The sequence below is a fragment of the Sabethes cyaneus genome, chromosome 3 (genome assembly GCF_943734655.1).
Source record: "Sabethes cyaneus chromosome 3, idSabCyanKW18_F2, whole genome shotgun sequence".
NCBI classification, from domain to species: domain Eukaryota; kingdom Metazoa; phylum Arthropoda; class Insecta; order Diptera; family Culicidae; genus Sabethes; species Sabethes cyaneus.
The window spans coordinates 89,094,859-89,121,944 of NC_071355.1; the positions used below are offsets into that span (position 1 = coordinate 89,094,859).

Genomic DNA, 27,086 nt, shown 5'->3' on the forward strand with positions numbered 1-27,086 from the left:
CGGGCCCAAATCAAGCTGCTGGCAGTCGAGTGAAACGAAGTGATGAAATGATATTTCATTTTCGCTCACGCTCAGATGTTGGCTGCAGAGATGCCATATTTTCTTAAAAAATGTCTGCAACTGCTCGAAAGCCGAAAAAATCGAGCAGTTTTCCGGCTACTCGAATTTTCTGGTTTAAAAATAATCTGCGAAAATCTGCACACTTTTTTATGAAGTCTGTGAAAGTTTAAAGAGCTTCGAACAAAAATCTGCACCAAAACAATAAAAGTCAGAAAAACTGCAAATAACTGCAAATTTATAATGATCTGCAAGACCGTTCCAAAAATCTGGAATTTGCAGACAAATCTGCAAGTCTGGTATCCCTGGTTGGCTGCAAAAGCATGGTTGCCTGTCGATGGGGTGATAAAAACAGACCGACTGTCACTTTGTACAGCCGTGTACTTTGCAATGAGATGCCAGAAGTGAAGACATGTCTTCATTTTGAAGACATTTTTGTTACAAAGAAGACTTTTATTTTGAAATGTCTTCACTTGAAGACATGTCTTCACCATGCAATTCAAATGGGAAAAAAATCTGGAAAGCCGGAAGAAGACATATGAAGACATTTTTCTTGATTTGTGAAGACTTTTCAAAAAATCACCTGGCATCCCTGAGTGAGAGTTCGTTTTCCTATGCTGCTCCAGCAAAAAATAACTCTCACTCGTTCTGTATGACAGTTGGCTTATCCGCCCCTTTCAAATGTTGGTCGACAATTCTAGATAGAATTAACAAAAGGGCGAATGTCGCAAATGTAAACAAAACGGGTGAGAGTTATTTTTTGCTGGGCCAGCATAAGAAAATCAACCCTCACTCGGTTTGTTTACGCTTGCGACATTCGCCCTTTTGTTAGTTCTATCTTCAATTTAAATATCACACCGATCCAATTTTTTCGTGTATAAAAGTGACATTTTAATATTCTTGACACGACGAAGCATTGTGCCACCCCTCGTGCTTCTTCTTTCTCAGTGCTTGTCAAGTCAACAGATTTTCAGAAACTGGATTTTTGGGTGGTACAATTTTTGCCAAAACAGCAATATTTTTCCATTAAACACATAAAACGTTTGTGCGGGTGTTCAAGTTACTCACAAGTAGGAAACCTTTGTGTAAAAAATACCACTGAAAGTTCAACTGAGCAAGATGCCTCGCGTTAACTTCACTCGAACGGATCGGATAGCCCAAATGTCTCAACAGGAACAGCTCATCGCTCAGAAAAGGCAACAAATTTTGGAAAAACAGCGCACACTGCAAATGGCCAAGCAGATTGTCGCAGAAGCTAGTAAAAACAATGCAAGGTAAATTGAGACATTTATAATTCCCAACTGTACTATTCTGAATTTTCACTAACCCTTATGTAATATGTTTGGAACTTCCATGTTTGCGTTAGTGTCGATGAGTCTGAGACAGATAAGTCAAGTGCAGCATTGAAGATTCCATTTAACAATGATGGATCGTTCTTAGAAAACTTTAAAAAGTTAAGCGAAAAGTTTGCGAAAACCAACGAGGATCAAAATAAACGTGTTGCTGAGGAGGAACCTTCCAATAGGTAACAAAAAAAATGTGTTGCTGAATCATTTTTATAACCTGTCGTTTATTATTTCTAGTGAAAAAAAATTTAAAGCCGACGAAACAGTGCAAATACCGATTCTTCCGCCACCCCCACCCCCAGCACCACCTGTTCCACCGTCTATTGCAGCTGTCCCCGCGGAAATAGCTTATGCCTCCTACTACAATATAGCGCATCCTCCGCCTATGATGGCGTTATTGCAACCGGCTCCATTGCCGCCCCCTATTCCCGAGGCCGTAATCGAGCCCATTCGTCCTGATGTAGCACCAGAAGTGTCTGTGGAAGTATGTCCTCAACAGCCACAACTGCAAACTCAACAACCATCGCTAGAGCCAGTTCCTGAAGTGGGTGCCGAATGTAAAGGTTAGTAGGCAAAAGTGTTCATTGTGATAGAATCGTGACGGAATGGATTTCCTATGCTTCACTGAACATTGGATATTTCTTAACAATTGAAGCCTGGCTTAAAATTGTTCAATTGGAACGTTCATTCGGTCATTTCGTTCTATCACCGTTGCTAATATGACATTGGTCTATGTTCTTTTAGTTATAATTTTTGTATAGTATTTTCAGAGAATGATAAATTACCAACGACAGTTGAAGAGTTGGTTGAATTGGTTGCCGATATCGGTGATGTTTATGAAGAAAAATTAAGTTCACGTAAAAATGACTTGCATCCATCGCTTTGGTAATTTTTTACTTATATTATGTATTTACATCTCTACTGCAATACACATATGATCACCGACAAACACCGCATGCACACATGGGAGACGGCTGAATATGTACTAGAGACGTTACCGGTGCTGCAATCCCGTAAGACCATAGAAACGGCTTCGATCACCTGCGACGGCTGGTTCAATTGTTTTATTTCGGTTGGCATATGTTTGGCGGTAAGGTAGGATTGGGAAGTATTCAGGGATTAGACCTGCTGTTTTAAATTCGGTGCAGATCAGATCAGCAGGTCGCATTTGCTTTGCATTGTGAGCATTTCTAACGTAAGACCTGTGTGCCTTACAGTAAATTGTGTTAGGATATTTTACAATTCTTATCCAGGTATCGAGCCAAATTGCGTAACAATATTTTTCTGTTTCTTTAGCTTGTATGATTTTCTAGTTCAACATCAAGTTGATGGTAAGATTTTTGGCCAGCTAATAGGCTGTATGAATAGAACAGTTTGTTTTGCATTTAAATGTCAATCTTATGGAAGAAGTGAAACTCTATTATTCATACGGCCTAATGGCAATGTTCTAATGAAAGGTTTTTAACGGAAACCTCAGCGGAAGATTTTTAAATTTTAAAATTACTGAGGGGTCGTCTTTTTATCGATTTTGTATATTAGATTGTACATGTTTAATTAAAGCAATATGCAGCCATTTTAGCAATCTTAATATAACATTCCATTAAATATAAAACGGATTTTTGTTCGGTGTTGCTCCACCGAACAACAAGTTAGAAGCATGTTCAAAAATCGGTTACATTAGGCTTGGGACAATTATTATTATATTTAAATCGAGATTCACATCTCTCCTGTGGTTTCAATTATTCAATGGATCACATTAAATTTTAGCTATGATCATAACAATATTTTAAAAGCAGCCAATGGACTTTAGCTTTGACAATTCTTTAGAAATAAATTATAATTAGGCTTTTAATTAATTGTTTAGAATATAACTTTCTTGCCGATTTGGATTATTGCATTTTTAAACGGATTGGGCTTAAAATTCAAACATAAGGTATAATAACCAATACAATTCAGCGTTATAAGAAACATTATTTCCTGTAATAAATATATTTATTATTGTATCCTTTTTCCACCGAATGCAATAGAACAAAGCGATCGCATTTATGCCGTATGGTCAATGTGTTTCAAACTATTTATTATCTGTCGTATCTGTAGTTGAAAACATTTTACCTTTGCTTTCATGCCCCATTCTACCTTTTTTCATTGTTTAGGTTCTTATTTGATAGACAGTCAGAGGCTTACAGAAACTATCGACATATGATTGTAGCAAGACTGTTTAAGACAGCCGGAATTGAGCATGCTTTGCCGCCACCACCTCAACCATTCCGCAGTGCAGGCCCGTCAGCTGTCCCAACTGTACCAAGGGATGATTCCAAATATGACCCCGAGGATGTACTGGACGATACCAATATGGACGAAGAAGTGCAAACCCTAGCCCCAGAGGACCAAGCGGCAAATGACGAGCCGATTCAGATGCAGCCAAATTATTACGGTGATGAGAAACATTTTTACGATGATAAATCTACGACAGAAACAGATTCCGATACAGAATTCGTACGGGAAGCTCGCAAACGAAACTTAAAGAATCTGAAACGGAAAACTATGAACGCCGGTAATGTGAGAGAGGATACCTCGACCGATACGGATGACGATTTTGGAGAATCTTCGGAGGGCAAGCAAGACTCTCATAGCGAAAAGGCAGGCAATTCGAGTGGTGGTGGTGGCGGTGCAAAAAATGCTAGACAAAAACACAGGAAAAAATCACGCTGGGGTGATCAGATGGAAGGAGCGGATGGCCAAGATTTTGCGAGGGATAGTAAAGGATCAGCCGATAATTCACAGAATAGTACTACAGCAAATTCTGAACTACCGTCTAGTTCTTACGGTGGCGTACAGCCCCAACAACATCAAAATTCTCGCTTGAATCCAGGTTTGTTGCAATTTGTTTTCCAATGTTTCGGCACCGTTGACGTTAGTCCCGAAAGTTGGAAAAAAGCAGAAGAGCATTTTAGAATTCGCTTGCTGTACGAAGATATGTCTAGCAAAATTCAGCTACATGAACGATTCGCTAGTAATCAATTGATGGGTAATGGTGGCAATGAACAAATAGATACCGAACAAGATCATATTCTCAATGCAGATAAAATGAATGCCGTTCTGTTGTGGATAAACGAGATCACAAAATTCTACGACCGTACTGGTGCAACCAGCTTGGAGTCATTTTTAATGCGCGATGAATATGATAGCTTTATGTGTAAATTCCGCAAGCATTCTGATAGCCAACCAAACTTTGAGGATTACAAAAAATTGAAACTCGAGCAGGCAAAAATAGTCTCAACAAACTCTCGTGGAGAGTATAGCTCAACGGATTCAGACTTTGTTAAGAATAAGCCATTAGAAACGCTTGAGGAACCTACCCAAGCTGGTGCCACCGTAAATGAAAGTGAGACAAATGCCAAACGCCGTAAGAGCCGCTGGGGTGACCAGGTTTCGATTCAAGCAACCCCAAGCTCAGCGCCTGATTGTACTACTCCCTCACAGACGTCTGGTCCTTCGTCCTCACACTATCAACCTGCAAAACTAAGCACCGTAGGCCGTAGTGACCCGGCTCTGCTGGCTTACGTTCGTCAGAATTTCGGCACAACTAATCTTTCCGAAGAAGATTGGCGGAAAGCGGAGGACCATTACAAAATAAACTTGCTTTACCAGGACATGTTGCGGAAACGGCAAGAAATTGACCGATTAGCTGCCAGCGGAAAGTTCAAGTATGAATACGATTCCGATGAGGATACGACTGGAGGAACTTGGGAACATAAGCTTCGTTCGCAGGAAATGGAGGCTACACAACTGTGGGCCAACGAACTAACGAAAAAGTCAGAAGGAAAGCACCACATTGGGGATTTTCTACCGCCTGAAGAATTGCGCAAGTTCATGGAAAAATACGACGCACAAAAGAACAATCGACAGCCCAACCTGAGCGATTATAAAGAGTACAAGCTCAAGGAGGACAACGTGGGTTTTCAAATGTTGCAAAAACTGGGCTGGAAGGAAGGTCAAGGATTAGGAGCTGACGGCAGTGGTATCGTTGATCCTATTAACAAGTAATTTTTCGCAATAATATTTGCAGTGCGACGATTTCGTGCTAAAGTAAGCCACAGTATTGAGTAAAATGCAACACTTTTAAGTTTTTGTATTGCACTCAAATTGTACGTTAAGTACATTAATGCTTTGGCTTGCTTCGCACTCACGGCGTTGTGCTGTGATAAAATAAACAGATCGATAGTATTTTACTTTCATTTACAGAGCATCGCAACGCGATAATAACCAGGGACTGGGAGTTATGCCGACAGACAATCCGGAGGTGGACGATAACGAGTACGACGCATATCGTAAGCGTATGATGCTTGCATACCGATTTCGACCAAATCCACTGGTGCGTTGGGTTTAGTTAAATATTTTCGTGCACTTTTACATCCATTCACATTCAACTCTTTTTTTTCGTTCTCTTTTCCTATTTAGAATAATCCTCGCAGGGCATATTATTGAATTTAATCAATACACACACACGCTTACACTTTCGATAATGGTGTACTACTGAATGCTGATCTGTAATAATCTGTGGCATAAAGAGTGACGGTAACAGCACCGTAAGCAAGTTGAGTTATTCCGAACTGTTAATGGCTAAGGTAATGCGCCAGTCTGTCGAACAATTCGTAGGAGTACGTACGAGTATCTGGCATTCTTGTTGTCGGTAAACCGTTCATTTTCAGAATTAATTTCCCCACAGATAATTGATTTGATTATACATACCAGCATTGCCTTTGCTGGCGTAAGAATGCATTGAATACTATTAATATTTAATAAATAGTTAATTGAAATAAACGTTTCATAGAATCATTAGAATAGTTTGCGGTTTGTTGAAAGAAAATGAATATTTCTGAAGCTCGAGAATATTGACTTCTTATCATGTTCGCCTGTTTCCAACCCCAACGTTAACATCACTTTAAATATTTCGTCTCTGTATTCGCATGCTCGGCCGTGCAGTGGTGCGAACGATGCTGCAGAATGTGAAGTAGTATTGATAGTAAATTAGTTTGAAGCTAAATTTATGTTTATCATGAGTGGTCTTGTGGCTCTGGATGAATCAATAGTACTCTTCACTTTAGTATTTTTTTCCGATGTGAACTCATCACTACAACCAGGATAGTTGATCTATTGTGATACCGCCCAGGTGTTTGCTGTATGACCTGCACTGCATTTCTTTTTGCTATTATAATCGCTATTGAATGAGCGATATGCTTATTAAATTTTATGCGTGCTTGTGTGTATTAGGGTTTACCCTTCCTTCAAAAAGCTTGATCTACTTTACCCACTTATTTCTCGCTGCCAGTACTATCCCATATTTTAGCCATCCCTGGCGAGGACTCATTCGTTCCTCTGACTAGTACACTTAACTATAGGAGGGACTTGTCACTTGTGCACTGTCAAGAGGCTTTAGTGTGTAAATATAGAATTCAGCATGAAGGAAGGGTAAATGAGGGGCCTGAGAATACCCCATGCTAAAGTCCCTTGACATCGAATGGCTTGATTCTACTAAGATTCGAACCCTTGACCACAAGCTTGTCAAAGCATTTTCGGTAACCTTGCGGCTACGAAGCCCCTCTCACTTTAGTATAAAGTACTTTCAATAGTTTCTCTTCCCAAAACCTGGATATTATCTAATGAAGTACCATTGCTAGAGGGTCTTTACCATGAGTGTACAGTTTTGCTCGTTTGTGAATAGATTTCCATCCATGTTCCTACATCTGTTCTCCTTCTGGTGTTTTTTACTACTTAGTATCGTTGTCAATTAGCTCTTCGATACTTGATCAAGTGGCTTTTCGATACTTGATCGAATTCTCCTTCGTAAAAACGCTCAGATAGTTTTTCCAACATTTGCTGACATTCTTTGTCAAATCGTGCTTTTGGGACTTATTCACCTAGTGTCGAAGTTACGGCTGCTCTAACGATCGAACGCATTATGTGGTATGCGACTTCAAAGATCGAAGCACCTAAGTCCAGAGTGATGAACTCAGTGCCTCATTCAGTAGGTACGCGTAGTTCTCGGCAACTTGCGTGCTGTGTTGTTTGGCGCACCTCGTACTAGGTAATAATCCACATCAGTGTTCACATCCCATATGGTTCGTATGGTAATAGTTTTCAAGAAAAATCGGTAGGAACGTGGTCGATTTGCTTCACTGTTTGTTGATCAAGCGATCTGGCCTCAAGCGGTGGCCTAGTGAAACGTGTGTCTGTATTTAACTTTTCTAGTAGCAAATAATTCAGCAATGGGTCAGGTATTTCGTATTCATTGCTAAATGCATCCACATCCTTTAGACTTGAAACATGAAAATATTCCAGGAACAGTCATGTACTCGACCGCCGGATTTTACTGATATTGGTCGATTTCTCTGTTATTATTTGTTCCTTGATAAACAACTGTTGAAAATCTTACATCAATTTTCTATGAAATTTGATAAACTTTCACAAGAACTTTTATATGATGTTAGTGATGGCTAAATATGTATCCATTGTTCCAGTGGGATAATTTACTTTGATTTTTTTTTTGAGTTTTTATAGTATAAACACCATATGTTGATTTAAAGTTTCAACAATACGTATCGAAATGTAATGGAAGATATTGAAAATCAAAAATGGTAACATGTTATATGGAACAGTTATGCGTCCATTGGTAAAGAACCCCAGAGTATACGAAATGATTGGTTTGATATGGAAAGCCAACAAATAGCGGACAGGAAAAATCGTTTGGAAAAATTATCTGAGTATTGCCATTAGGGAGAACTTGGCCAAATGTTGACCAGCCCGTTAATTACGATTCTGAGGAGAAGGGCCCACCAGAGGGAGGAGGGAAGTTATTACAATTATTTCGGGCTAATAACACGTGCAAGTTTTACGGGAAGGCGAACCAAACTCGTTGGGAATACACACCGAAACCTGACATGACGACGAACAAAATCGGATCATAAACGAGCGTGAGGTGGTCGACAGGTCGAAACAGTTGTTTGGTGAACACTTCAATGGTGAAGTTATAGAAGGAAGCGGAACGAAAGATAACCTACGAGTGTCCATAAAAGATAGCAATGTCCCAGCACTTGACCTCCAAGAAGTCAAACGAGAAACCGGGTTGACAAAGTAGCCGCTAAGGACCGCCTATCAGCAGAACTTGAAAAGATGGCCGAGAAGTGCTAACAACGAATCTAAATTGGGTTATTTCCGAGATATTGTGGAAGGATGGCCTCCCAGTCGGCTCCGAGGTATGACGCTGGCCTAATAAGCCAGTCGTCGTATGTTCGAATCTCGACTGGGAGAGGCTGTTAGAGTCAATAGGATCGTAGCAACTGGCCCTGCAATTGTCCTGCACTCTAACAGCTGGCTACGAAGTCTGTCGTATAAAAACAGAAGGTCAAGTTTCGATAACGGAATGTAACACCCATTTACAACAAGGGTGATCGGCTAAACGGCTGCAACTATTGCGGTATAACACTGGTAAACGCCGCCTGCATAGTGCCCTCCCAGACAGATCCTCTTACGCCGATTGTCATCGATAGCACACGGTTTCGTAGGGAATCATCAAGCGGGTTTCATGGGGCTCAGGGGGGCAACTACGGACCGAATTTTTATTTTATCACAGATCTTGCAGAAATTTCGGGAGCACAACGTACCCACTCATCACATCTTTGTTGATTCCAACGCAGCATACGATACAGTCGATCGAAAGACCAGCTATGGACGATAGTGGCACGAACATGGTGTTCCGGACAAAATAACGTGGCTAATCAGAGCCAGATTGGAGCGGGCGATGTACTTCGTGCGCATCTCGGGGACACTCTCGAGTTCCTTCGAGATACGGGAAGGCTTGAGACAAGGTGGCGGCTGGCGGCTAATCTAGTACTGCTCGACATTGCTCTTGAGGGGATGAGTTGATGAGCGGGCATCGAAATGAGAGGCACAATTTTCAGCAATGGTAGTCAACTCTTAGTCTTCGCAAATGACTTTGATGTCGTAACTTGGAACTTTGCGATGATGCTACCTGATCAGGGGCTATATATAGAGCTGCAACAGCATTGGTAGTAAAATGAGCGCTCTTTTACGCCATAACGCCATAAATACAAAAGATAAAACTAATCTTTGTTCAACAATATTGTGGACCGCTAGTCCGGTAGAACAAAGACATGAAATCAGAGATCTCCACTGCCGACGGTTACTCTCCTGGCTTGTATCTGTCATCAGCTCTCGTCTACAGTCCAGATGTCGTTGACTGCGTCGCCATGAACCTGTGTATCTGCTTCTACGCTCCGCTTCTTGCGGATTCCAATTGAGTGCTTCTCTGCAGATCTCGTTAGCTACTTTCCTCAAAGTGCTAATATAATTACCTTTCGAGGTAAATCTATCCAACTCATTTAGCTGTCTTAGTTTTTTTATCACCATCCGAAAAAAGTCCACTTTTTAATGCATACGTTAGTCTCTGACATTTACAACTTGGAAAAGTTGTTTTAAATGTTCAGTCCATCGCTTATACTATTTTGTAGGGTCAGTCAGTACCTGACCATCTCTGTCCTTTAGTGGCATCTTTGTATTTATCCTGGCATCACTAAGGTAGCGAAAAATATCGTACAACAAACGGATATCCCCATTGGCGGCGTCCGTTCCTCCTTGTTCGACTAGGGAGTTAGTCCAGGTTCTCTTGTCCCGCCTACTAGCTCGTTTAACAGCCCTCTCCAGTTCGGCGTATCGTTGACGGGCAGCTGTCTTATCCGATCTGGTTCGCACTCGCTCAATGCCGGCTTTCACCTATCTTCACTTGTCGATCTTCCTCCAAATTTCATCCGAAATCCACTTCTTCCGTTCGCTGCGCACTTTGCCGTGAGTTTCATCGCTGGTCGTGATCAGGACGTTTTTGTTGCCGGTCCATTGCCCTTCGACGGTTCCACCAGGTGGCAAAGATCCTTTTTATCTCAGGATTCTTCAATCGGCGGTCGTCGTAATGGCACCCAACTTTCTCCTCCCGTCGTAGGACATGTGCGACGCGCAAGAGCGTCTCAGCGATAACAAGGTGATGGTCGGATGCAATATCAGCGCTGCGTTTGTTACGTACGTCAAGAAGGCCCCTTCGCTATTTTCGGCTGATGGAGATGGGTCGATTTGGTTTTCTGTTCCGCTGTCGCGAAAAACCCATGTGAATTTATGTGTTGGTCTATGGGGAAAGAGTGATCCACCAATGACCATGTTATTATTACCACAAAATTCTGTAAACAGCTCCCCATTTTCCAAGTAACATTTTTGTTGTATAATAGCTTATTTAGCACTTGTTCCACGGAAATTAGCTGTACAATAGTTTAATAAGTTATTATACAACAAAAATGTTACTTGGGTTTCGCTCATCTCTCCTCTGCCATGGCCATCTTCGCTTTGAAGTCGCCCAAGTGGATTTGGCTGTCTCCATTCAGGATTTTCTAAACCACGCTGTTCAGCTGGCTGTAGAAACTCTCTTTCTCCTGTAGGTCGGCAGCTTCTGCTGGCGCATAGCACTGGATTGCTGTAAGGTTTATAACCCGTGTTCTGAATCTGGCAACGATTATTCTTTCGTTTATCGGTTCCCACTTCATCAGGGCCGCATGCGTCCCAGAACTCCTCCTTTCTCGACTAGCATTTTCACCTCGTATGCCAGAATAGAGCAGAGATGCGGAGAAAAAAGGTATCCGTATAGGGATTACAAGCGCCTTCGGTTAGAAACCAAACTCCTCCTTTCGAGTTGGAGCAAAAAACTGAATCTGAGCAAAAGTTTTGTGCAGGAAGCTAAAACACGAGCTGGATTCCGCACGTTAAAGGTTCAAAAAGCACAAAATCGCGATGAAAAACAGCCTACGGTCGCGAAAAGCAATGCTCGGAAGGTATTCAATCGAAAGCTGACAAAATCATACTGTGCCGTGGTGACGAGACCTACAGCTAAACGGACTTCAACCAGATTTCACTAGTATTTCACTGCAAAGGATGAGTTTGATGTTCCAGAGAACCTCCTAAAAAAGAAGATGTTAAAGTTTGTAACTGGATTTTTGTGAATTGGCCCGCTTACGGGAATAAAACAATGTTTAAGACCAGTAGTGTTGTTTTATTCAGGGTCTATTGTGAAACACACCCCCTCTTTTGTTCAGCGTTCGATGGCGTCGGCAGAGCTATGAGGTTAGGGCGGGTCTTCTCCACCAATCCCGTCGGCTCAGGACACCTCGCGATGGACACTGCTCCGGTTCCTGGGTAACGCGGCTCTTTGGCGGTTATCTGTGGCCTTTCCCCCACGGGTTCTCCTGGGTGGCTGGATCAACGGATGCGGTCCACGACGACCAGTGTAGCGTCCCTTCGGCACTTTGGCACTCGCGGAACAGTCCACTTCAGAATCGCTAGTCTCGGCGATGGCGTCCTACGGGTTTCCTTAATATGGCGGAAATATTCGTCACATCGTCAACTGACGTGTGTGTTTATGCTGTGGGGCGAAAAGCTCACAGAGAGCATTAAACCTGCAGTTGTTGAACGGGATGGGGGTTGATTGATGTACGGTAGGTTCGAAATAGGATAGGATGGGATCGTGATCGGTGGTTTTGGTTTGTCGTCTCCGACTCTGTTCACACTTGCCTTGTCTCCACTTTCAGTGATCCGGATTTTAGGATTCACCGGTCGGGGTGGTTATTAGGCTAGTAATAGTTCAGTCGATTCCCATCTCTTGGAATCGTTACACATGCCGTCGGCCGGGGGAAAGAAAATTTTGAACGGTTTCAGAGATGCCTTTTAAAATTTTCTGTTGTAAGAAGCCTATTCCTATAGAAGTTTGTTATTTATCCAGCAACTGGTGAAACAATGAGGGATCGAATACACAATACAAACTTGAAAATCTCTGGTGCATTACTTTAAGCTATTTTAAAAATCTGAATTATTTTGTTCCGTAAGAATGTCCGTTTTTTTCTCGGGGTCATAAGGCGTCATCGTCGTAAGACTCAGCGCTGTTTTCAAGATAATTTCCTGTTACTGACCATCAGCGTTGAAATAACTCCGGTCTTCAGCGAGGTGGATCGATTCTTACAAGAATTTTTTCGAATATAATTTTCCTCTTGTTATTTAACCTTTTTTTTTTTTTTTTATTTGTTATTTAAATTATACTTTTACTATTTACTATTTTATACTATTTACATATTTACTAAAAATTCATTCAACTTCACTAAACAGTCCATCTAATGCTTTTCTCTCGCCTGTCAAAAACTGGTGCACGTACCCTAACGAAACGCAGTACTGACGCGCGCGATGTACTCAGCCATTATCTGTCTCTGATAGCAGTGGTGAATTTCTCGGCTGACGCTTCGATCAGCGGAAGTGCGTTCGGTTACAATGTGCGTTCTTTACTTTATAGTGTGTCGCCGACTCGGCAAGATGTGTTTTTCGAAGCTGCTACAAATTCGCGGTTAAAGGTAAGAACGTGGTAAGAGTAATTTTTATTACTTTTACTGATGAAAGAAATATTTTAAAATACGGACTATTGCTGTGGTAACTACTACTTAATGGCTTGCGTCGAATCCCGGTCCTGTCCGTGAGATAGGTGCCTCTGACCGGACGGTCTATCGGACGACAATGTGGTTCCAGTAGGTACCCTCAAAGACCTAAGTGAAACCCTCATTTCATCTAGATGCGATGATTGAGTTTCCATTTTAGTAGTTAATCCTATTCTGTGCGAAAATTTTGGTTTCTGTGAGTTATTGAGTCAATAACCTTGAGAAACTAACTATAAAAGTTCCAAATTTTCAGCATCATGCTACTTTCCTTCAGCTGTTTGTGAAATAGTGATTTTGAGGTTGTGTTTGTAGTGTTGATTTGTAAAAATTTGTTATGTGTTATATGTATCTAGTGCACGTGTTTTCTGTTGTATTCTGTTTCTGTGGTGGGCTGAAGAAAATATTGTAAAATTGTGATTATACTTTGCCTGAGTTGTTTGCGGCATTCCTCGGACTGGCCATCGCTTGCTTTAACGATACAGTACGAATCAGTGATCCACTATTCGCTACTGTTGATGATCGTTAACTTTATACGTACTGATATTAATATCTTAACCTATTCTTATGTCTATTCTAATCTAGGTGCGACGGCTGTCATTACAATTAAAATTGCAAGACATCGGTGATCTGCTTACGCTGGAAAGGAAATTGTCGCCGGTATTTCCTCTTAGTGTTCGGCCGGGGAGGCGCGAACCATAGCTGTTTGTGGTTGTCGCTCGACGCTCTTTTATTGGCGACCGTAGTTAGGAATGTTATTAGGTCACCGAGCGGAGGAGGATATGCTTACTGTGCAGAGGAGTCCACGACTTGGTCTCACTCTTAGTGCTTTCACTAAGGAAAAGCCATAGCTGTGTAATGATAATCAGGTAAACGCTCTTCATCGAAAAATGTATTTGGCATTAACTAAACCTAAGTTTTTTTCCTGCATGTCCTTTAAAATGTAATTATTTTGTCCTTCCTTTCGTACTACTACTGCTTTTATTTTCCTTTTCGCGAGTTTGGCATTAAATTTCTTAGCTTTGTCAGAAAGAACAAAGTTTTTGGTAAAAACCGTTTCCCCTGGTGTAAAATCAGATACCCGGTTTGAAGATCTCAAATTGTAATACTTTGCTTGATGTTCGAATGCCTTCTTTAAGTTTTCCCTCACTATTTCCAACAGTTTCGGTGTCTGATCGATATTTTGTATTATTTTGTTTTCAGGATCCTTTTGAACGATTCCTGATTCAGCGTTGGCTCGTTCTATCGTTTCTCTTTCGGCGAACTGTTTTCCGTGTTTGATGATTTCAGTCCCGAAATTAAGGAAATATGGTGTGTATTTTGTGGAATCATTTGTGGCGGTACGGATTGCACAACCTATTTCTGGTAGCAGCTCATCCCACCGCGTATGATCTTCCCCGAGATACGAGCGTATTGTTTGTCCGATGACCCGGTTGTACCGCTCAGCCATGTTGGCTTGAGCATGATATTTTGGTGTACGAAAAGGCTCTACACCATAGTCATCTAGGAGACGTTTGTATTCTTTGCTTAAGAATTGTGTTCCGTTGTCGGAGATTATCCGCTTGGGTGTACCAAACATCAGAAAGACATTCTCCTTCAGGATTTTTACCATCCGGCTTGTTTCTGCTTGACGCATCGGGAATATTAAGCAAAATTTCGTCAGGACGTCGACAACTACAAAGATAACCGTATTTCCGTTACGCGTTCGAGGATACGGGCCACTAAAATCTATAGCGATTGTCTCCCACTTGTGAGTAGCAACCAGCTGGTTCATCATCGGAGGCACGGTATTTTGATTCGTGTCCTTACTGGTTCTGCAGACCTCGCAGTTAGAAACGTAACGTTTGATGTCCTCATCCATACGCTGCCAGTAGTAAAATGTTTTTATCCTTGCAGTGGTTTTTGGAACACCCAGATGTCCTGATATTGGCAGGTCGTGATGTTCTCTAAGGACGTCTGGAACGCAATTCCGAGGAACGACTATTCTCCATTCTTCTGCAGGTAAAAGTAATTCATTTTTGATTTTACACAGTTTCAATAGTTTTCCTTCCACTATTTTGAACTTTGGGTACATCGTTGGCTGCTCAGTGACCTTCTTCAGCATATCTGCATACCATTCATCTGTTACGTCGAGTTGTCCTGTGTGAAGTGCTTCAATTACTGCTCGTGATAGAGCATCTGGCACAACGTGTAGTTTACCTTTTCGGTGTTGGAGTTCAAAATTGTGTTCAGAAAGTCTCATGGCCCATCGTACTAGTTTTCCATTTGTGTGTTTGAAATTTACCAGCCAGAGTAGGGAAGCATGATCAGTTATTACTTTAAATCTGCTACCTTCTATATATGGACGGAATTTCTCAATAGACAGGATGACTGCTAGGCATTCTCGCTCCGTTGATGAGTACTTGCATTCTGTTGCTGATAATTTTTTGCTATAGTATGCGATCGTTACTAGGTCATCTCCCTCTCCTTGTACGAGAACGCTTCCTATCGCTCGATCTGATGCATCGCAATGGATACTGAATTGCTTTTTATAATCCGGTATTCCCAAGATTGGTGGTGTGATTAGCATCTTCTTCAGGTGTTCGAATGCAGTATTGGCCTCTGGTGTCCAGCAGAACTTCTTTAGTCTCAGTATATCGTTGATTGGCGCAGTATAGTCGGAGAAGTTTTTGATAAACCTAGAATACCAAGAAATCATACCAATAAATCGACGGATTTCTGTATGGGATCTAGGTGCAGGGTATTCTCGTACCGGTTTAGTTTTGTCTGGATCTACTGCTAGACCCTCTTCGCTTACTATGTAACCTAGAAACTTTATTGACTTTTTGCAAAATGAAGATTTTTGAAGACTAATCGAGAAGTTCGCTCTACGTAGGCGTTTTGCTACTTCGTGTAGAAGTTGTATGTGCCGTTCAAATGTATCTGTGGCGATAACAATATCGTCCAGGTCTGCTGGAACTTCTGGTTCCAGATCTGGTCCTAAAATTTGATCCATAATTCGCACCAGCGTCTGGGCACTGTTGTTGAGTCCGAACGGCATCACGCGGAATTGAAATTGACCCCTCCCAGCAACCGAAAAAGCTGTTTTTGGTCGTGAATGGGGATTTAGATTAATTTGCCAGAATGCGTCTCGAAGATCAATAGTGCTCAAAATTTTTGTCGATGTAAAGCGACCAAGAATGCGACCTATATGGTTTAATGGGTACGCATCGGGGATGGTGACACTATTTAACTTTCGGCTGTCTAGACAAAGCCTCACTCGTTGTTCATCCTTTTTGACCGCAACAATCGGAGAATTCCAGGGTGAATGGCATGGCTCTATAACTTTTAATTTCAGCATTCTATCTAACTCCACGTCCACTTTGCTTTGAACGTACGGTGAGATCGGGTGATGTCGTTGTTTGATCGGTTTTGTTTCACCTGTATCAATCGTGTGTTGGTCAACGTTTGTCTGTTGCAACGACTCTCCGTCTGCAATCTTGAATGCACTTATGACGTCGAATAGTTGTTTTTTCTGTGCCTCATTTAATTCGTGTTCGGTTGCGTTACATTTCTCTTCTATGTCGACGTTACATACTTCCAGTTCCGGCATCAAATTAAACCGTTTAACAAAGTCTACGCCTAGAATCAGTTGCTTAGGAATTGTAGGAACGATGAGGATTGGAAGGATATGTGTTGTGTCTTTGAACGTAACTGGAACTAATGAATAGCCTAATATTTTGTGTGAGGTATTATCTGCTGTACGGATATTTCTATTGAGAGGATAAATAGTAGTATTAGGGCTTAGAATTCGGTTGTAGGCAAAACCTATTAGACTGCATGTGGCACCTGAGTCGATCAGGCCCGATATTGTTCTCCCATCGAGCTTAATTTCTGTGAAAAATCTTGGATCGCTTTTGATGTGAAACAATTCGTTGATCATCTGGTCGTAGTAAACCTTAAATTGTTCTTGAGGTATTTTTGACCAAACCTCTAAGCAGAAACATGATTGCTCGTTATTTTCTAGAGTCATGGAGCGGTTAAGAACGGATTCGGGTTGACTCTTCCCCACGAATCCCCTTCTTAGTTTCCCAACGGCGTTCGGCACTTTTTGCATTCTGATGCCTTCACATCTGGGCATCCACATCTTGTGCAAAACTCCCTAGTTTGCTTCTTTGGACAATTTTTGAAATAGTGTCCTTCTTCTTTGCAGTTATAACATTCTCTTCTTTTTATTTTGACTCTTCTCTTCTCCCTTTCTGTTTCAGAAAAGGTTTTCGGTGCTGCAACTGCAACTGCTTCGACGGTCTCTTCCTCGTCTGTTTCCTCTTCCGTGTGGTACTCTTCTAGCTGCTCTTGTCGGTGTTTCGTAAAGGGTCTTCTGTTACGGTATTGGAACGAAGGTTCGGCATATGGGATTGGAAACATTTTAGTATGTCTTTTCACTAAAGTTTCAGTCGTGTCGATTTCTCTGCACTTCTTCTTTAACTCCTCGATTGATTCAATCGATTCAAATGTTAACTGCGAAAGGTATGAAGGGCACATATTTCTCCTTATCATTTGAAGTTTTTCAGCATCTTCATAGGGTGTAGCCATCTGTGCAAACAGAAATTGCATCGACGCTATATAGACGCTAAATGGTTCATCTGGTCCTTGAAGTCGATTTTCGATCTGGGATTTTAGTCGGAAATCATAATCTGCAGGCAGAAAATCCTTTTTCAGCTGCTTTTTTATTTCTCGCCATCTTAAGGCTGGTTCCATCGATAGTAGCTGTTGGTGAAGTCCACTGTACCAATGTAGTGCAGTTCCCTCGAACAGGTGCACCGCTGATTGTGCGATCTCCGCCTCTATCAATTGATCACTCTCTGCATACATTTCCACTTTCGTAATGAACTCGTTAACGCTTGGGAATCGCTTTTCTCCTGAGAATTTTTCAATATCCCACTTGGATACGGACGTAGTTCTACGGTGATTTTCTGGTCGTTGCGTGAGATTAGGTCTAGGTATTTGGTTAAGAGGAAGCATGGGTGGTGAGTGTTGGACTTGTCTGTTGTTAGAGCTGCGCATCTCCGACATAAGCGCGAGCATTTGTTGTTGCATCTGCAGCATTTGAGCGTTGAAAGACTGCTGCTTCTCGATAAAGTTTTGCATAACTGACATTGTTTTCCGGTTTTGGTTAATAGTTTGTTCCGGCAGACGTGATTCCGTGCTAAGTTTAGGTATTGTACCCGTCCGCTTGCCCTGTTGTGTATCGTTTGATGCATTTGCTTGGCTATCTGTTGCACCTTCTTCCTTGCTTTTCTGTTGATTTGATTTTGATTCTTGGGGGTTCTGAAGTTTTACTCTAGATAGCGACGCAAGCTCATCAAGTTGGCTACACTTTCGAATCAGTTCTTCTTTAGCACGCGAATATTCTTTGCTTACATCACGGACGCGTTCGAGGCGGTTAAGAATATGTATTAATCTAGAGTCAATGGTGGACAATTCATTATAGTTTGAATGGGTAGAGGGTTTTTGCAAATGGCTCTCGATAACCGACAGCTTTTGACGACAAATTTCAATTTCGGAAGACGGTTCGCGATTAGAGATTGTTGGAGTTTCCCGTTGACACGAAAACTCTTGTTTCAACATTTCGCGTAACGCGCGCGTCCTGCCGGTTGCTTGAATAATTTTCCTAATCTCGAATTCATATTCGATTTCATCTTCTAATAATTTTAACGGATCCATTTTGTTTTCTATCTAGGATATGTAACCAGGTTTTGGCAGTGATCGGTTATACAATAAACAGTGATGGGTTATTCAATAAACAAAGGTAACGAAGGAATTGAAATATTCGGCAAATTTGATTTCTAAAAATATTTATTTTATACACTTACAGATTTCCTCTTAATCGGATTGTGTATTTGACCCGATATTGGCACACAAGTCCCCGTCAGACAAAATCGGACCAACCACGGACGTTCTGTAAAGGCTTAAATTTCTCAAGCCGGTAAATCCTGCTTTACCGGAATTCTGGCACGTACCCGCTCCAACCTCACAGGCCTTGGACGCGACGAGCTGCTGAAAACCGCGGTTTGAGGTTACCGTTGTAACGCTCCGTGAAATCCCACTGGTTGGGCGCCACTGTAACTGGATTTTTGTGAATTGGCCCGCTTACGGGAATAAAACAATGTTTAAGACCAGTAGTGTTGTTTTATTCAGGGTCTATTGTGAAACACACCCCCTCTTTTGTTCAGCGTTCGATGGCGTCGGCAGAGCTATGAGGTTAGGGCGGGTCTTCTCCACCAATCCCGTCGGCTCAGGACACCTCGCGATGGACACTGCTCCGGTTCCTGGGTAACGCGGCTCTTTGGCGGTTATCTGTGGCCTTTCCCCCACGGGTTCTCCTGGGTGGCTGGATCAACGGATGCGGTCCACGACGACCAGTGTAGCGTCCCTTCGGCACTTTGGCACTCGCGGAACAGTCCACTTCAGAATCGCTAGTCTCGGCGATGGCGTCCTACGGGTTTCCTTAATATGGCGGAAATATTCGTCACATCGTCAACTGACGTGTGTGTTTATGCTGTGGGGCGAAAAGCTCACAGAGAGCATTAAACCTGCAGTTGTTGAACGGGATGGGGGTTGATTGATGTACGGTAGGTTCGAAATAGGATAGGATGGGATCGTGATCGGTGGTTTTGGTTTGTCGTCTCCGACTCTGTTCACACTTGCCTTGTCTCCACTTTCAGTGATCCGGATTTTAGGATTCACCGGTCGGGGTGGTTATTAGGCTAGTAATAGTTCAGTCGATTCCCATCTCTTGGAATCGTTACAAGTTTGCTGAGAAATTCTTGATTTGAATGCATGAATTTGTTAATGTGGAAAGCGGAGTACACCTTTCGTGACCACAGATACCCTAAATGGACTTCTTCCTCTTCTGAAGCCTCACTACCGCCCTACGATCTTCTGACCGGAACTGGCTTCATGTCATTACGCAAAGGACGTGCTGGAGTGGTAAATATAAGGCAAATAATGTGGATTTTGTGCCGAAAGATCTTAACTCCCCAAACACACCGCTGCTGCGACAGATCGAGAAATACTAGGCTATTACGAAGCAGAACTTTCTGAAACTTCCTAAAGTAGTCAAAACAATTGAAGAAATAAAGAAAGCATGAACACATTTATTTTCAGGTTGTGAAAATAAACCTCATGGGTAGAGTTAAGGCCAAAATGCGAATTTCATTTGAAAATTTAATGGCAGTCGGGTACAAACTCGAATTCTGTGTGTAGCAATTTTACCGTGGACACCCCCCACGCGCTCTTACCGTGTTCGAGCGGAAGATACTGCGGATGATATTTGGTGGAGCACAAACTAAAAGATGAGAGTTGCAGCATGGTCGGACGTACTTCCTGCATCCAGACCAGAGAGTACCTCTTTCTAGATCTATGAAATAAACTAATGCAAATCCCTGGTGTTCCCAAGTTAGCATCTACTTGCTGGATCATCATACAGGTTGTATCATCGAAGTGCTATTTGTCTATCTGGCATCCGTCGACCACCTCGCAACGTCACACAGTGCGTTGAACGTATGGGACTGCGGGACAAAAATCAAAACTGCTAGTTTTAGTCATTTTATCAAGCTAGTGTAATGTAAAAAGTAGTTTGTGATAATAGAAGCTAGTATTTGCTTAAATGTCTCAAAATATTTACATAATGGCAAAAATGTCCCAAACACCAAATTTTTATGCAAGCATTGCAAAAGTTTTTCATCATTATATGGGTTGCCGTCGGTTATATAACTAACAAATTTGTTTGTGAAAGCGGCATTTGTACTAGAAATACTTTGGTAAATTCAGCAATGCCATCTAGTGTTAGATTAAGCAGCACTCGAAGATCAACCTTGGCTGCAATTTCGGTAATCGAAAAATTTTTCTTCAGAGCATGAAAGCTTGGAAAGCTATGTTTATGGAAGACGTTTGCACTTCTAATCAAAATATAGTTTCGCACTAACAAATCTATATCTGTGAACAGGGCTAGTGTTTAAGTAATACTTAAGCCTTTTTTGCCATTCTCAGCCGTAACGGAAAAGTAAATAATAATTTTCCGTGGCATAATTTGAGACAAAGTCTGTAGCTCGACGTTCTGTTTTTGTTGGGAAATTTTTGAAAACCTTTTAATTAGATCCGCGAAACGAATTTCCAGCAGGAAAACCGTTATCATCGATTATTCGTCATTATCAACCCGAGAAACGGGAAAAATTGGCAATACTTAATACCGATTAAGTTTATTAATTTTTTAAAGACATATTTACTCGCTATGTGAAATAAAATCGTTTTGAGTTTAATTTTGAACAGTAATAGCACAAAGCTTCATAAACAGTGGTTTCTTCTAACAGGGATAACACAATAACGGAAATCTGACGGTTTATCAGTGCTTGACGTTGATCTACAAATATTGAAATATCTTGCAGAGTTGCAGGTAGTTGCAGCTAAAACCTGTTCGATCTTGTAGAGGACACTTTGAACAATTATTCTGTGTATATTTTAGCTTGGAAGTCGGTGGAACATTTTTTAAATCAGTAATCAAAGTTGGAGTTCTGTTTTTTGAAGGACAATATCTATGTCGTTTCTATGGGGCGATTTCTTAGGAGTGAGGTCAAAATGAATTCCTTATATAATCAAAATTTATTCTACTAATCTTGATTGTTATTCTCCATTTTAAAGATTTTGATTACACAAGCTATGAAACTTTTACGAGCGTGAAGAATAACCTTAAAAAATGAAAGCAAAATTTGTAAGTAAAATCCACTCTGCAACTTAACAGTTTGAACGCTTGTAATAGTAGTTGTGACGCTTTCCCAAGCAAACTAATACTTGTTTATATAGCAGAAGGCATCTATAAACAATTTTAAATACTTAGTATACCCGATTAAAAAAAAGTGAAAAATGATTTTTGTCTATGGCTCAACGCACTGTGCGTCATCAGTATTTACATAAGGTACATATGAGTGTATTCTCCTAATTTGCGTGTGCAAAGTTTGAACATGTATCTACAATTATCTTTTGTCAGAGAAGTCTATCTCTATAAATTTACCGTTCCATATTCATCCATCTATTTTACTAACAATACTCTTATCTATATGTGCAACTTCCGACACACCCACCATGCAGCAGGTGTATGTTTTTTCACGAGACTAGAATGCTTGAATGGCATTTTTGAGGCAACATTTATCGGTGACACCATAATGAAAATTAAATACAACAGATTTGGGCAGTATAACATGCTTTTATCGTTCGATAGAGCAGCATGTCAGCTAGAATTCTAACAACAGTGGGACTATGCCTTTCTAGCTAGATAGACTATAGCGATAAAATGCACTCGCCACAACAGTGAGGTTGAACGAATCGCTGCCAAAGGCTATTTGGTAAAAGTGTTTCGAAGCGTTTTGGTTAAAAGCAAAAAAATGTCCAGTGCAGAACGAGCTACTGTTTTGGTTTACTAGCTATTGTGAATGATTAGATTTTGTTCAATTTTTGTATGTTAAAACTATGTTGCACTATGGGAAAAAAGTAAAATGTCACTCTTTATTGAAAGGTTTACAGATTTATCTATTTATTGGTAAAAAATACACTGACTTATCTTAAATAATAAAAATATTGCAACTCTACTTCTCAAGGACGATGATTTTAAAAAGTTCCAGAACCAAATAAGAACCACCATAACCTAAACTTTAATGTCTTTAATCTAGTCTTTAATAAGTCGCCTTTCAATATCTTGGTAGCCTGACAACGCATAATGGTGGTACTAAGACTGATATTATGGATGATAAATAAAGCGCTCCAGAACTACCCCGAAGTTCCACTGCTTTTTATTCAGCAACTCCTATCTCTACATCCTCCTGGTACCATTCGGGATACGTTCCTTAGTGGAAATCGGGCAACCGGTGGAAACTAGGGTCGTATGCGGACAGAAAAGGGGGCACTCATGCTAAGACTGAGTGTAAACTCTTCGCCTGCAAGCCGGTTTTTGTAGGAGGTATGACTACGAAGAACCAAAGCAGAGAGTCCAAAGCTCCTATAGGAGGATGGTTTTAATAGCTGCTATACATGGCTATTATGTAAAAACTTGAATGGATAAACCCCTAATCCAAGGTGTGACACGACCCGTGCCGAAGGATAAATGGAGGAGGGGGTTCTATAAATTCTATCGTCGCAACGGAGCCTGTGGAGTACCAGGGCGTCCTCGACAGTAATTTGCCCTTGCTGCATTAAGCCGGTCACTGATGCAGTGGACGATTTCTTACCGTGCATGCTCTCTCTGCCGAAAAACAAAAAAACGAGTGAGGTGGAGATGCGAATAGGGGAGGAACAGGACTTGAACGATGCGCTAGCAGAGGTTCAGTTCTGATCCTCGTCTATCCTCAACATGCCGACTCCTTGTGAGTCGACAAACGAAGATGTGGCTCCAACTCTCTATTCACGGGTCGAGATTCACTCTGCCTGATCTCTACCTGTGTGCTGGAGGGTGGGCTGAAACAAAAGGAGAGCCGAACAGTTATGGCCAGTAGAATGGCTGTACAATCGCTCAAACAATCTAATAATATATAACGTCGAGGATGAGAGTTACTCAAAAGTCGCTGAGTCTCAATAATAGAGATCTCAGCAAGCTTACCGGTCTTGCGACAGGACAGTGTCTGAGTAAGTATCATCTTCGGAATCTCGGTTTCGTACAAGATGATATTTAACCTCGGAACACTTGCTCTGCAATCGTGAAGCACAAATAGTACGCAAACTGCAGTATCTCAAAAAGGGTAGATCTGGTTGGTGTCGCCGGTCAGGGTACTAGGTTCATAAACCTAGTCATCCCTGATTGGCACAAGTCTCGTTCCAGCTACCAGCCTGTCACTTCCTAAATAAGTGATAGGTAAGCTTGAAGTGTATATTAAAATAATAAAACGGGTCATACCACAGTAGTTCAAAATACTGGACGCAGTGGTAAGAGTACCCAACAGAAGAAAGAAAAAACTGAGACTGATATAGCCACACCGTTCAGGAAGGCCAGGGGTGCCTTTGCAGGTCTGCGAAATATTTGGCGCTCAAACCAGATCACTCTACGTACGAAAACCCGAATCTTTAATTCAAACGTTAAATCCATACTGCTGTATACCTGCGAAACGTGGTGCGTCTCAGCGAAGACAATGCAAAAACTGCAGATATATTATTCGTGCCTGGTGGCCTGGCTGGTAAACGGCTGAATAATGCGTACCGTCGGTGCGTTGTGCACGTGTAGGCATAAAATAGACCCTACAGTGGTTCATAGCCTCTTATTCAGCAACTCCTATTCCTACCTCCTCGTGGTACCAGCTGGGATACGAGCAACTTTGGTGGAGATCGGGTAACCAACCCCGGTGGAAGCCAAGGTCGTATGCTGACAGGAAAGGAGGGCTCTTTCGAGTTTCGTTGGCGAAACACACCTCCAAGAATATGGCCTTACGTAGTACCTTTTTCCAGTACAAAATCCATCACAGGTACACCTGGAGGTCACCAAATCAGACAGAATCACAGATCGACCACGTTTTGATCGACAGTCGGCACTTCTCAGACATTATCGACGTTGACTCGGACCACTACCTAGTGATGGTTAAGATGCGCCCAAGACTCTCCGTTGTGAACAACATTCGGTACCGACGCCAGCCTCGGTTAGATCTCGCGCGGCTGAAGCAGCCAGACGTCGCCGCAAACTACGCGCATTCACTCGAAGCTGCGCTGCCGGACGAGAACGAGCTGGACGAAGCCCCTCTCGAGGACTGTTGGAACACTATCAGCCATCAGCAGTGTAGCGGAGAGCTCCATCGGGCATGTGGCCCGGAATCAGCGGAACGATTGGTTTGACGATGAATGTAGGAGGATGATGGATGAAGAGAACGCTGCGCGTGCGGCGAAGATGCGCAGTGCCACACGACAGAACGTGGAAAGGCACAAACAGAAGAAGATGCAGCGAAACCAAATCTTTCGGGAGAAAAAGCGCTATCTGGAAGAGCAGGAATATGCAGAGTTGGAGCAGCTGCATCGTTCTCAAGAAACGCGAAAGTTCTACCAGAAACTGAACGGATCCCGCAAAGGCTTTGTGCCGCGAGCCCAAATGTGTCGGGATAAGACTGGCAGTATTCTGACGGACGACCGTGAGGTGACCGATAGGTGGAAGCAGCACTTCGACGAACACCTGAATGGTGCCCAGTCGGAGAGCCATGGCGGCGGGGAAAGCGATTTCGACGGTGCAACAAACGGGGAAGAAGTGCCAGCCCTAACGATAGGCGAAGTTAAGGAGGCCATCATGCAGCTAAAGAACAACAAGTCAGCTGGAAAAGATGGCATCGGAGCGGAGCTTATTAAAATGGGACCAGAAAAGCTGGCCGTTTAACTGCACCGACTAATTGCTAGAATTTGGGATAAGGAACAGCTACCGGAGGAGTGGAAAGATGGGTTTATCTGCCCGATCTATAAAAAGGGCGACAAGTTGGACTGTGAGAACTATCGAGCGATCACCGTTCTCAATGCCGCCTATAAAGTGCAGTCGCAAATCATTTTTAGCCGTCTATCACCAATTGCGAATAGATTTGTGGGAACCGGCTTCGTCGAAGGTCGGTCTACAACGGATCAAATATTTACACTGCGGCATATCCTCCAAAAGGGCCGTGAATACAGAGTTCCCATGCATCATTTATTCGTTCACTTCAAAGCCGCATGTGATACCTTCGACCGGAAAGAGCTATGGAAAATCATGGACGAGAACAGCTTCCCCAGGAAGCTCATCAAACTGATTAAATCTACGATGGATGGTACACAGTGCTGTATTCGGATTTCGGGTGGATTATCAAGTTCATTCGAATCACACAGAGGGCTTCGTCAAGGTGATGGTCTTTCATGTCTGCTGTTCAACATAGCGCTACAAGGTGTTATGAACCGAGCGGATATCAACACGCTACACAGTGCGTTGAGCCATAGACAAAAATCATTTTTCACTTTTTTTTAATCGGGTATACTAAGTATTTAAAATTGTTTATAGATGCCTTCTGCTATATAAACAAGTATTAGTTTGCTTGGGAAAGCGTCACAACTACTATTACAAGCGTTCAAACTGTTAAGTTGCAGAGTGGATTTTACTTACAAATTTTGCTTTCATTTTTTAAGGTTATTCTTCACGCTCGTAAAAGTTTCATAGCTTGTGTAATCAAAATCTTTAAAATGGAGAATAACAATCAAGATTAGTAGAATAAATTTTGATTATATAAGGAATTCATTTTGACCTCACTCCTAAGAAATCGCCCCATAGAAACGACATAGATATTGTCCTTCAAAAAACAGAACTCCAACTTTGATTACTGATTTAAAAAATGTTCCACCGACTTCCAAGCTAAAATATACACAGAATAATTGTTCAAAGTGTCCTCTACAAGATCGAACAGGTTTTAGCTGCAACTACCTGCAACTCTGCAAGATATTTCAATATTTGTAGATCAACGTCAAGCACTGATAAACCGTCAGATTTCCGTTATTGTGTTATCCCTGTTAGAAGAAACCACTGTTTATGAAGCTTTGTGCTATTACTGTTCAAAATTAAACTCAAAACGATTTTATTTCACATAGCGAGTAAATATGTCTTTAAAAAATTAATAAACTTAATCGGTATTAAGTATTGCCAATTTTTCCCGTTTCTCGGGTTGATAATGACGAATAATCGATGATAACGGTTTTCCTGCTGGAAATTCGTTTCGCGGATCTAATTAAAAGGTTTTCAAAAATTTCCCAACAAAAACAGAACGTCGAGCTACAGACTTTGTCTCAAATTATGCCACGGAAAATTATTATTTACTTTTCCGTTACGGCTGAGAATGGCAAAAAAGGCTTAAGTATTACTTAAACACTAGCCCTGTTCACAGATATAGATTTGTTAGTGCGAAACTATATTTTGATTAGAAGTGCAAACGTCTTCCATAAACATAGCTTTCCAAGCTTTCATGCTCTGAAGAAAAATTTTTCGATTACCGAAATTGCAGCCAAGGTTGATCTTCGAGTGCTGCTTAATCTAACACTAGATGGCATTGCTGAATTTACCAAAGTATTTCTAGTACAAATGCCGCTTTCACAAACAAATTTGTTAGTTATATAACCGACGGCAACCCATATAATG

The 27,086-nt window shown here is 41.7% G+C and overlaps 1 protein-coding gene across 1 annotated transcript; it reads left to right on the plus strand.

Annotated features, from left to right (window-relative positions):
- Positions 1–1,030: 1,030 nt before the first annotated feature.
- Positions 1,031–6,230, plus strand: LOC128741135 (uncharacterized). Its single transcript, XM_053836730.1, has 7 exons — positions 1,031–1,331; positions 1,424–1,582; positions 1,641–1,966; positions 2,165–2,288; positions 3,557–5,446; positions 5,649–5,778; positions 5,865–6,230. Exons 1-7 carry the CDS (start codon positions 1,177–1,179, stop codon positions 5,889–5,891), a joined length of 2,811 nt encoding a protein of 936 aa, XP_053692705.1. The 5' UTR covers positions 1,031–1,176; the 3' UTR covers positions 5,892–6,230.
- The last annotated feature ends 20,856 nt before the right edge of the window (positions 6,231–27,086 follow it).

Coding starts and splice junctions, on each gene's coding strand:
- LOC128741135 (XM_053836730.1), top strand. CDS start 1,177: ATGCCTCGCGTTAACTTCACTCGAACGGATCGGATAGCCCAAATGTCT. Junction 1,332..1,423: donor GCTAGTAAAAACAATGCAAG/GTAAATTGAGAC, acceptor TGTTTGCGTTAG/TGTCGATGAGTCTGAGACAG. Junction 2,289..3,556: donor GACTTGCATCCATCGCTTTG/GTAATTTTTTAC, acceptor TTCATTGTTTAG/GTTCTTATTTGATAGACAGT.